Source organism: Ambystoma mexicanum, chromosome 6q (genome assembly GCF_040938575.1).
Source record: "Ambystoma mexicanum isolate Mex_15411 chromosome 6q, UKY_AmexF1_1, whole genome shotgun sequence".
NCBI classification, from domain to species: Eukaryota; Metazoa; Chordata; class Amphibia; order Caudata; family Ambystomatidae; genus Ambystoma; species Ambystoma mexicanum.
Genome location: NC_090937.1, coordinates 1656632507 through 1656643826, shown reverse-complemented (window position 1 = coordinate 1656643826; position 11320 = coordinate 1656632507). Strand labels below are relative to the sequence as shown.

Sequence of the window (11320 nt, the reverse complement as noted above, 5' to 3'; positions counted from 1 at the left end):
CAAAAAAATAATACCAATATGTTATACAAAGATTTGAAAAATACTATTTAAACTATTAAATACTATTAAAACCCCTTACAAACAGCAATTATTTTCTTTAAAAAAACATTTTTAATTACTTCAAATGTAACAGCAAGTGTAACATTACTCAGGCGAGAGCTAGCAAACCATCGTTTCCTCTTTTCAAAATGTTAAAATACTATTTTACAAATAAACCATGTATATACATTACAGCATCTATTACAAATTTAAAATCTTGTATGATTTCATTCGTTTTTAAAAACAAAATACACATGGATTATACTTTGGTAAATAAAACTGTATGGTCTGTGCGCAGTTCCATCTAGGGAACAGCTTTTAATTTCAAATCTAATACATTCATTAAAAAAGAAGGGAAAATAGCCATAAACATGTGTATATTATTATTATGGCAATGTGCGCATGTTTATATATATTCATAAATATGTATCTTTCTGCACAAACAGCTCCATATACAAACGCACACACGAATACACAAGAAATATACCCTTCTGCTCACAATACAGAATACTCATTTTTTTAAAAGAGACACTTATTTAAAGTCATTTTGTATTCACTTTTAGCCCCTGCAATAAGGAGCAGTGGGACTTTTTAAAACAATTTATTTGCGCTCGGGGTAACTGCCTCACCCCCTAAAAGCCACCTCAATAAGCACTGCACGGATTTATCTCACTAAATAACGAGAATATAGCACGCAACACAACTTTCATCTCCTCGTGGCGCTTAAATAACCCGTGCTCTTTCTATGTTCAAGGTTGAAAAGCTGGGATGACCTTATCGGGGATGAAACGTGTCTCTCTCTACGTGAAGTGTGCAGCCCACTGAGCTATGATAATGCCCCGTGCTGGCTACGGAGAGATCTCTGCAGCAAGCACTGAACCCACTAAGTTGTCTTGCTGGAAAAAGAATGTGTGGGTTGCAAGCTGCTCGCACATCTCTGCAGTCGGAACAATCAGAAGGACTATTGTACATTGTTTTCAGGGGTTCACCTGCAAGTTACATAAACAATAGAGCTGCAGCTGCTGAACCCACTGAGCTGTCTTACTTGGATTCTAAATTGTGATTCGCCAACAGGCACTCAGCCACTGAGTTATCAGCTTATTAAAAATAACAGTACACGTCTACAAGGAGAAGAGTACCCTGGGGAACAAAACCCCCCTTTTATTTTACAACCTGTTCCACGTCACTTAATAACCCGCCCTCCGCCCACCCACCCCGTAAAAAATATAGCTATATATATATATATATATATATATATATATATATATATATATATGTATATATATATATATATATATATATATATATATATATACACACACATACACACACACACACACGCGTCATACAGTGCTAGGGTTTTCAGGCCTCGTGTGTGTCCTTACTTGCTTTCACCCAGAGAATTCTGGGAAGGTTCTAGGCTGGCGAGTCGGATAAGGACTCCTGCATCCTGTAGGAAGTGATAAGGCTTGCCACTTGTAACCACAGGCACCCCACTCACCACACAAGGCGTCCGCCGAGAACTTTCAGACGGACTCTCGATCCGCAGCAGGAAACATTTAATCATTTGTGAGGGTGTTGATTTCATTTACTTTAGAAGTTCAAGCAGTGGTGCTACACGTCTTTCAGGGAGCCCCTCCCCAGCATATGGTGGCTGGCACAGAAGGGGGCTGGAAAGAGCCCTCGAGCACAACACAACCAGATAAGTGTGGCGTCCTCTGGAGCCCTTAAGTGATTTAAGGTAGAGGGCACTAATCAAAAGGTAAGAGCCAAGAGAGAGCTGGAGACTGGGTGGAATCTATGAGGCTGCTGCAGAAACAGACCACGGGCTGCCCATCTCAGAAAAGTCGCCTTTATGTGTCATAAGATGTGCCCTAGGGTGTCCGAGAGTAAATGCAGCCTGCCATCTGCACGCGCGCCATCTGCACATGCGCGCCCTCGTGTACAGGCACCCGGGACAGAATCCTGGAGGGATAGAAGCCCATTCAGATAGCTCAGTGGGCAGGATGCAGTGCAGGAGGTTTCATTTACCGGCCAGGAAAGCTAGTAGCCGAGGTCACAGTGTGAGGGTGGCCGGAGGTGCGGGGCGGGGGGCGGGCGGACGAAGGGGACGGGGGAAGTGGAATGAAACAGGAAAAGAAGCTTCATGTAGAGATTAAGACAGGGAATGCATGGAACAGCGTCCCAGCTTTAAGGGTGGGCTCACAAGAGGACCACGAGGATCAACAGCACGGAGGAAAGGACTGTGAGGCCCAGATAGAGACTTGCAAAGAAGGGGGTGCCAGCAATCAAAGACCCGCCCCTAAACCCCCACCCCACATCCTGCTCAAGGCACGTGCTGGCAGGGTGGGAGGCCAGAGCACCAGGGTTGCCCCCTCATCCCCATGCAAGGCTTAGGGGTGACCTTCACTGTGGGGAACGCCCCCTTGAGGGATTCTGGGCCGAAATGAAAGTGAAGGAACTGGTCAATACGAAGGAAAGAAAATGGAGCACAAAGGAAAACCCAGGGGGTTATTAAGGGCCCCAGTGGGAAGAGGTGGGGCGAAGTCAGAGGAGTAAAGGAACACGCTGGGGAGGCGGGACACCGGGACAGGCAGGGCATAGCAGGAAAGCATCGGAAATATTTGCAAATGTGTACATGGAATCTGAGGGTTCTAAACGCACATACACCTCACGAAGATTAATGAGGGATACTCTAAAGCCTCAACATGTTTGCAGCCCTCGAGGCCTGGATTTTGACACCCCCCTTCCACCGTTTTTATCGTCCCTTTGCAATGCAGCGCCACCTCCTGATGGAGTGGCATGGGGAGGAATGCCAGGCGAGGGGTGAGTTCATACGCGCCACCTCCTGATGGAGTGGCATGGGGAGGAATGCCAGGCGAGGGGTGAGTTCATACGCGCCACCTCCTGATGGAGTGGCATGGGGAGGAATGCCAGGCGAGGGGTGAGTTCATACGCGCCACCTCCTGATGGGGTGAGTTCATACACGCCACCTCCTGATGGAGTGGCATGGGGAGGAATGCCAGGCGAGGGGTGAGTTCATACGCGCCACCTCCTGATGGAGTGGCATGGGGAGGAATGCCAGGCGAGGGGTGAGTTCATACGCGCCACCTCCTGATGGAGTGGCATGGGGAGGAATGCCAGGCGAGGGGTGAGTTCATACGCGCCACCTCCTGATGGAGTGGCATGGGGAGGAATGCCAGGAGAGGGGTGAGTTCATACGCGCCACCTACTGATGGGGTGAGTTCATACACGCCACCTCCTGATGGAGTGGCATGGGGAGGAATGCCAGGCGAGGGGTGAGTTCATACGCACCACCTCCTGATGGAGTGGCATGGGGAGGAATGCCAGGCGAGGGGTGAGTTCATACGCGCCACCTCCTGATGGAGTGGCATGGGGAGGAATGCCAGGCGAGGGGTGAGTTCATACGCGCCACCTCCTGATGGAGTGGCATGGGGAGGAATGCCAGGCGAGGGGTGAGTTCATACGCGCCACCTCCTGATGGAGTGGCATGGGGAGGAATGCCAGGAGAGGGGTGGGGAGGAATGCCAGGAGAGGGGTGAGTTCATACGCGCCACCTCCTGATGGGGTGAGTTCATACACGCCACCTCCTGATGGAGTGGCATGGGGAGGAATGCCAGGAGAGGGGTGAGTTCATACGCGCCACCTCCTGATGGAGTGGCATGGGGAGGAATGCCAGCCGTGGGGTGAGTTCATACGCGCCACCTCCTGATGGAGGGGCATGGGGAGGAATGCCAGGAGAGGGGTGAGTTCATACGCGCCGCCTCCTGATGGAGTGGCATGGGGAGGAATGCCAGCCGTGGGGTGAGTTCATACGCGCCACCTCCTGATGGAGGGGCATGGGGAGGAATGCCAGGAGAGGGGTGAGTTCATACGCGCAACATCCTGATGGAGTGGCATGGGGAGGAATGCCAGGAGAGGGGTGAGTTCATACGCGCCACCTCCTGATGGAGTGGCATGGGGAGGAATGCAAGCCGTGGCGTGAGTTGATGGCAGTGAATCTGACATTGAGGAGATGAGGTGAGGGGAAACTGGGAGAGTTTATGGGAGGAGTACTGTGAGGGTTACCAGAGACCCTCCTCCCCGTCGGCTGAGGGTACCTGAGTCCTTACTCCCCCTAGGGTGAGAGGAAAGTTGGAGGTTATGGGGAGGGATACTGTGAGAAATCTGAGTCCTTCCTCCTCCTAGGGCGATAGGAAACCGGGGGTGGGGGGTGCTGGGGACGGATCCTGTCAGAATACCAGAGTCCTTACTCCCGCTAGGGTGAGGGGAAACTCGGGGTTATGGGGGAGGGATGATGTGAGAAACCAGAGTCCTTATACCCCTAGGGTGAGAGGAAACTGGGGGTTATGCGGGAGGGATCCTGTGAGAAACCAGAGTCCTTACTCCCCCTAAGGTGAGAGGAAAATGGGGGTTATGGGGGAGGATCCGGCAAGAGTACAGAGTCCTCATTCCCCCTAAGGTGAGAGGAAACAGGGGTTTATGGGGGAGGGATCTTGTGAGAGTACCAGAGTCCTTACTCCCCCTAGGGTGAGAGGACGCTGGGAGGTGATGAGGAGGGATACTGTGAGAGTACCAGAGTCCTCACTCCCCCTAAGGTGAGAGGAAACAAGGGGTTATGGGGGAGGATCCGGCAAGAGTACAGAGTCCTCACTCCCCCTAAGGTGAGAGGAAACTGGGGTTTATGGGGGAGGGATCTTGTGAGAGTACCAGAGTCCTTACTCCCCCTAGGGTGAGAGGACGCTGGGAGGTATTGAGGAGGGATACTGTGAGAGTACCAGAGTCCTCACTCCCCCTAAGGTGAGAGGAAACAAGGGGTTATGGGGGAGGGATCTTGTGAGAGTACCAGAGTCCTTACTCCCCCTAGGGTGAGAGGACGCTGGGAGGCGATGAGGAGGGTTACTGCGTGGGTACCAGAGCCCTAACTCCTCCTCGTGTGAGAGGAAACTGGGGGTTATGGGAGAGGAATCCTGTGAGAGTACCAGAGTCCTTACCCCCCTAGGGTGAGAGGAAACTGGGGGCTATGAGGAGGGATCCTGTGAGAGTACCAGAGTCCTTACTCCCCCTAGGGTGAGAGGAAACTAGGGAGGGTGATGTGGAGGGATACTGTAAGGGTACCAGAGTTCATACTTCCCCTACGATGACAGGCAACTGGAGGGGGAAGGCCATTGGGAGGGATCCTGTGAGAGTACGATACTCCTTACGAATACTCCTTACGTCCCTTTGGGTCGGAGGAAACTGGGTGAGGTGATGGGGATACTGTGAGGGTTACCGAGTGAATACTCTCCCTAGGGTGAGAGGAAACTGGGAGGTTATGAGCAGGGATACCGCGTGGGTACCAGAGCCTTTACTCCTCCTCGAGTGAGAGGAAACTGGGGAGGGTGATGTGGAGGGATACTGTGAGGGTATCAGGATCTTTTTGTTTAGATTCTGAAAATGTTTGAATCAAAATACAGCAGATATGAATTTAACATTAATCTTTGAGTTGCTTATATAGAAGAAAAACATGGTATGTTTTGATCCCATAATGTTCTTCATAGAGCACATACAAATATATGGGCAGGAGCAGAGGGGCCAGGGGCCCCAGGACAGTGAGGGCGGGGGTGAAGAGAAATTAATGAGAGCTAATAGTCTTTTTCAGAAGTGCTAATGTTGTGAGAGAGGGAGTCAGAAAAGGAAAGGACAAACCCGAGCAAAGTAGAGAAAGATTGGGGCGCACACATTAAGGGGAAGCCACCCTCCTCCAATGAATACCCCCCCCTGAGCTAAGCTAGACCCCCAGCTTACATCCTGCACGAGTAAAATACTTTAAAATAATACAAATAATTAAATTAGATCTAAATTAATTCTTTGAAAGGGGCAAATAAAGTGATTCTTACAATTATTTTAAAAAGGTAAAAGTTGAGTAAAATTGAAAGCAGGCACGCCCAAATCCGATTCAGTCCTGCCAAGCTACCCCCCTCCCCACCCAGCCCCCCGCCTCAAGGACGAGATCACTAATTACAGAACAGCTCGTCTTTCTCGTGCATTCTGTTTGTGCCCAGTTGAACGTGCTGTATACTTTATCAGCATTCAGCCACATATAGGGGGACCAGCTACCCCCCAATGCCCTTCTATGGGGTCGTGCATCAGGTACTTCCTTCTGCCCCAATGCAGGTCAATGGACAGTCCAGGTCCCTTACTGTGGTGCAATGCATGCCAATGCAGAGTTGGTGCATGTCCCCACTGCACCCGATGCATGTTGTTGCTGCATGTCCCTTACTGTGCCCCACTGCATGCCCTTGGTGAGGTGGTGCCTGTCCCTACTGTGAATCGATGCATGTTATTGCTGCTAGTCCCTTACTGTAGCCCCAAATGCAACTCAGTGGAGAGTTAGTTAAGGCTGCACTGTTCCCCAATGCATGTTAATGGAGAGTTGGTGCATGCCCCACTGTGCTCTGATGCATGTTGTTTCTGCAGGTCTGTTGCCATGCCCCAATGCATGCCATTGAGGAGTTGGTGCATAGCCCCCCTCCCTTAGTGTGCCCCAATGCAACTCAGGGGAGAGTGGGTGCATGCCCCCACAGTTCCCCAATGGACATGCCCCCATGCATGTCGCTTGAGATTGTCTGCAGGTTCCTTACTGTGTCCATGATGCATATGCGTGAGGAGACCCTCGCCGTGCCCCAATGTCTATGACAGGAGAGTTAGTACATGTTGCCACATGCCCCAATGCGTGCCAATGGGCAGTTTCAACAGGTCCCTTACTGTGCCTTCGAGTTATTTCAATGGGGCGTAGGTGCAAGTCCCTCACTGCGCCCAATGCTTGTCGATGGAGAGTTGGCGCAACTCCGTCAATGCGCACCAATGCATGTCGATGGGTAATTCTGGTGCAGGTCCCTCACCGTAGCCCAGTGCAATTCAGGGGGTGGAGTTGGAGCTGCCCCTCGCAGAGGCCAACCATTCCAATTTTAGTTCATGTAAACTCAAAATGACGTTATTTGATTTTCGTAAATGCTGCCAGGCAGCAGGTGCTGCCTTTGTCTTGCCCTACCCCCCTAAGGCAGTTTGGTCAATTTATTGCAAGGTAGTAAGCACCTGGGCCGGGGGGTTGGGCCCCTGACCTTCAATGGACCCAGCAGAGGTGTGTTGTCAACAGAGAGCGGAAGCACGGGGGTCCCATTTCCTGGTTGCACACCCTTCCTTGCCAGGGGCTGGAGGACCCAGGCGCTGGAGGCTTCCCCCCTCCTACCTCGAGCTCGGAGACTGTTCAGTCTGTTGACGAGGGGCCCGGGGTTCCCTCTCTCTTTGGGCTCAGATAGGCCCTGCATGCGAAGTTCCAGAAGCACCCCACCCCCCAGGGATAGAATGTACTTTGTTTGTTTCCATGGGAATTAGTTCTGCAAGTAGCAGGGAACGTTGCGCTTGAACCAGGAAGTCGTTTCCCGTCAAAGGGCACAAGGCAGGTGGTGTATTGGGACTGGAATGTCTATTTACCCCCAAGAGGAGGATATTCTGGGCAGGGGGCAGTAGTTGGGTACCTCCAGTGCTGCGAGCTGCTCTGTTTAGAGAAACCAAGCAGCTCAAACAGGACAATCACCGGGTGCTCTTTTCGAATATTGTGAGGGGTTCAAGTGCATTTTGTCTGATGTTTTCAAATATTGTCTCTGTTATTAATTTAGCGGTAACATCCTAGGCTATCAATGGGTTGCCCCACAGCATGGGGTGCCCCATTGCATTTGGGACAGGATCGCTGGTCCGGTTGACTATCCGTTTCCAACGAAAAGAAAAGGACACTTTTGCAGAGTTGGGTGAGGTTTAGTCATGCCCATGTGGCGGGTGGGCTGAACCTCTGGCCCAGCCACCTCGAAATGCCATTCTCCGACTGTGCCCCTTCTTGCAGACTGGGGGTGGGGGCTTCCACTGGGAGTTGTGGAGGCACCGCAGAGGTTTCATGGTGAGATGGGTGGTTCGTTAAGAAATTAACTGAAGGGGGCTTGAATTCTTCAGCGGTTGTTGTCATGGTTTCAAAATGGCTGCCTTGCAAGCCCAGCAGCAGTGCAATGGCGGCGTTCCTGAGCGCTCTGGTCTTCCTTTGCCCAGTCAGCCTCTGCTCAAGACTTCTCTGGTCGGCAGCCCCTGAAGGCACGTCAAGTCTCAGCGGGAGTGAGCCCCACACTTTTAAAGGCCGTCTCACTCCTAGACGGCCCCATTAGGGCAATCACTTCAATGGCGGCTCACACTTGGGATTTTCCATTTTTACTGTACATAGATAGAATTTTGGTCCAGAATCCTCACCTCTAAACCTTCAAGGCTTTGGATCTCACGGTTTGTGGCGGGCCTGAAGGTGGACGCCCGGCTGTTTAAAAAATCTTGAGTCTCCTTTGGCCCGTTATACCTCGGCCTCCCTTAAGTAGTCTGTGGTAGTGCTGGTACTGCTGGTAGTGCGGCTGCGGTGGCTGCTGGTGCGGCGAGGCCTGGTCCTTGGACAGCGGGCAGTACTTAATGGTATGTGCACTATCGCCATTGGCGCTGCACAGCGGACAGGTGTAGGCCCGCAGGATGGGGCAGAGCACCCGTCCACCGTCGGGGGTCTTCAGGACATGAGAACCATATACCTCCTCTGGGGCACCGTTGTTTCGACAGAAGACGCAGATCTTGGCCTCGGGTTTCAGCCGGCTTCCCGCTAGCCCGCTCGCTTTCCTGAGCAGTGTCCGCCGCTCCGTGTACAGCTCCAGGCCGCTTCCCGCTTGTCCGAAGGGTGGTGGCGAGAAGCCACAGTGCTGCGACTGCTCGGCGGTGGCATAGGGTCTGTGGCAGATGGCAGCAGCGGTGAAGCAGCGCTCAGTGGGTCCCGGGCCTAGTTGGCAACCACACTCCTCTCCACTGGGCCTGAGCAGCTGCCCGCAGGTGCAGGGGGACGTAGCGGGGTCCTCCAGGCCTAGGGTGGCCTTCAGCGACTCTGTGATCGCGTTGGGGCTGTGTGGAGGGGGTGGGCTGGACTGGCCACTGCTGGCCCCTTGCCCCTTTGCACTAACTAGGGTGGAGAGCCCCAGGTAGTCATTCCAAAAGTTGAAGGTATAGTCATAGGAGCCTCCGGAGCCCAAGAAACTCGGGTTCAAGAAATCCATGGTGCAAGGCCAAGCCACTGGAAGGAGAGGAGGTGGGCGCTTGCTATCTACCACAGAGAAGGCAACAGGACTGCCAGATAAAAGAGGCAGAGCTCCAGAACTTGGGCAGCGCTCTCCACTGTTCTTCCACAGCCGTGTCCTCGGTGGCTTCCTTCTCTTAGGATGCCCCAGTGTGATGCGCCTAGCTCCGGCCCCCAGCTGTCCTTTCAGAATCGACTATCGGGTGTCCCACGCATCCACAGTTGGCCTGGCTCCTTCTGGCGTCGCTGCAGTTGGGGTGCAGATTGCGCCGTGCAGGTCCCCGCACCCCTGCCCCTCTGCCTCTGCTGGTCAGCCGTCCTGCACATGCGGCACTCTCGCCCTGGCTGCTTCCCTAACCCTGCAGGAGCTCCGCAAGCCTGCAGCCCCCCACCCCCTCCCTGGTCTTCTACCAGCCAGCCAGTGATGCACAGTCCACGCCAGTGAAGGCTGCCTTCTGCTTTGGGGGGCTCTCGTGGAAGGCACCCTTCTGCGTGGCCTTGATGAGCCCCCACCTGCTCCGCAGAACCCCCTCCCGCCGGTCTCCTGCGTCTAGACCCCGGTTCCTTGCAGGTGCTGCTCCGGCTGCACAGACCCACCGAATGCTGCCCAAGGGGGTGCGGGCAGAGCTTTTGCAGGGAAGAGGGAGGGGCCCGCTTTTGATTTCAGTCTGACTTCGCTCCACACAGAGTCCTTCTCTGCCAGCACCCGGGCAGACTCACAAGGAAAACGCGGCATGGATTCCAGCGCCGCCGTCCCCTGGACCAAGTTCAGCCTGTTTATTTAAGCAATAATAATGTTCCACGAATGAGTGAATGACTCCGATGCAATGTTGGCAACGGGAGGGAGGGTGGGGCAATATTTTGTTGAAGTCACTGCAGCAAACGTCGCAACAGCTACGCCGAGGTGCACTGAGCGTGCACTGCGCGAGCTGCCACGTTAAATGCACACTTGCTCATTGAGTTGTATACAATTCTGCCTCGCCTGCCCGACCCACGGAAGACGAAACTCCGGTCGGGTTTTCAGAAGCGCGCAACAAAAATGCAAAACAGGGAATTTCCATTAAAATGCACGATGTGTACATTCATTTGATGTGCTTTCAGTCTGGCTATTCTGGAAGGCGGGGTGGTAGTGTGTAAAGGCCTCGCGTTAACATCTGCTGATGTCTGTTGTAGCGCCTACCCTCCGCACCGCACTGCTGGGCGAGGAGCTAGGCACATACTGTAAGCAGGCAGTTTGCGAGAATCTAAGACGCCGCACTCCGCCCAGTATCCTTCTGGTGGGGATAACATGAGCGCCATTTAGTTGTGGGGGTTATGGGTGTAATCACCTGTGGCTGTGACGCTTTGCAGCCTTTCCAAGTTCCAAGTCTGCTCCGGAAAGGTCCCTGGGGTGGTCTTGGGGGTAGGGGAGGGGGGCGGGTGGGCGACGAATGTATAGGACCCTAGCTCAAGAGGAGGGCTGTAGGACGAGAGGGAAGCGCCGAGAGCAGGATTGTAAAATACACAGTTCGCAGCTAGACTGTGCACTAAATGTAATGGCGCGCTGTAATCACCCGGTAAAGGGCACTCTCTGCCTGAGCTCTCACGTGCATCGGTAGTAAATGCTCTCATGACCGTGCAATGCAAAGCTATCTCCTGACCTCTTCTGCAATTGCCCGACAGGGCACGATGTTTTGAGTAAACTGCTGGAATCGGCTTGCAATGCACACTGTCCGCCTCGCCCCGCTGCATAGCTGCCACGAGTGCTGTAATCATCATGTAATGCACGAGTCATGCCTAGAGTCTTCTGGTTATTTAATGTAACTGCTGGAATCGGCTTACAATGCACACTGTCCACCTGGCCTCCGCTGCATAGCTGATGCGAGTCATGCAGTCATCATGCAATGCACGAGTCATGCCTAGAGTCTGCTGGTTATTTAATGTAACGGCTGGAATCGGCTTGCAATGCACAGAGTCCGCCTGGCCCCGCTGCATAGCTGCTGCGAGTGCTGCAGTCATCATACAATGCACGAGTCATGCCTAGAGTCTGCTGGTTATTTAATGTAACTGCTGGAATCGGCTTGCAATGCACAGTGTCCGCCTGGCCCCGCTGCATAGCTGCCACGAGTGCTGTAATCATAATGTAATGCA

The 11320-nt window shown here is 53.0% G+C and overlaps 1 protein-coding gene across 5 annotated transcripts; it reads right to left on the bottom strand.

Annotated features, from left to right (window-relative positions):
• Window positions 1–1337: 1337 nt before the first annotated feature.
• Window positions 1338–9891, bottom strand: LOC138516993 (nanos homolog 1-like). Of its 5 annotated transcripts, none has more exons than XM_069632489.1 (2): window positions 3033–9891; window positions 1338–3002 (listed from the first exon to the last, which is right to left on the bottom strand). In XM_069632489.1, the coding sequence occupies exon 1, from the start codon at window positions 9168–9170 to the stop codon at window positions 8403–8405; it is 768 nt and encodes a 255-aa protein (XP_069488590.1). In that variant the 5' UTR covers window positions 9171–9891; the 3' UTR covers window positions 1338–3002; window positions 3033–8402. The 5 variants fall into 5 exon arrangements, with proteins under 5 accessions (XP_069488590.1, XP_069488591.1, XP_069488593.1 ...); XM_069632490.1 differs by having other exon boundaries at window positions 1338–3268; window positions 3299–9891; XM_069632492.1 differs by having other exon boundaries at window positions 1338–3534; window positions 3618–9891.
• Between the last annotated feature and the right edge of the window lie 1429 nt (window positions 9892–11320).

Excerpts from the sequence above, each read along its gene's own strand:
- LOC138516993 (XM_069632489.1), bottom strand. The coding sequence starts at position 9,170 with ATGGATTTCTTGAACCCGAGTTTCTTGGGCTCCGGAGGCTCCTATGAC.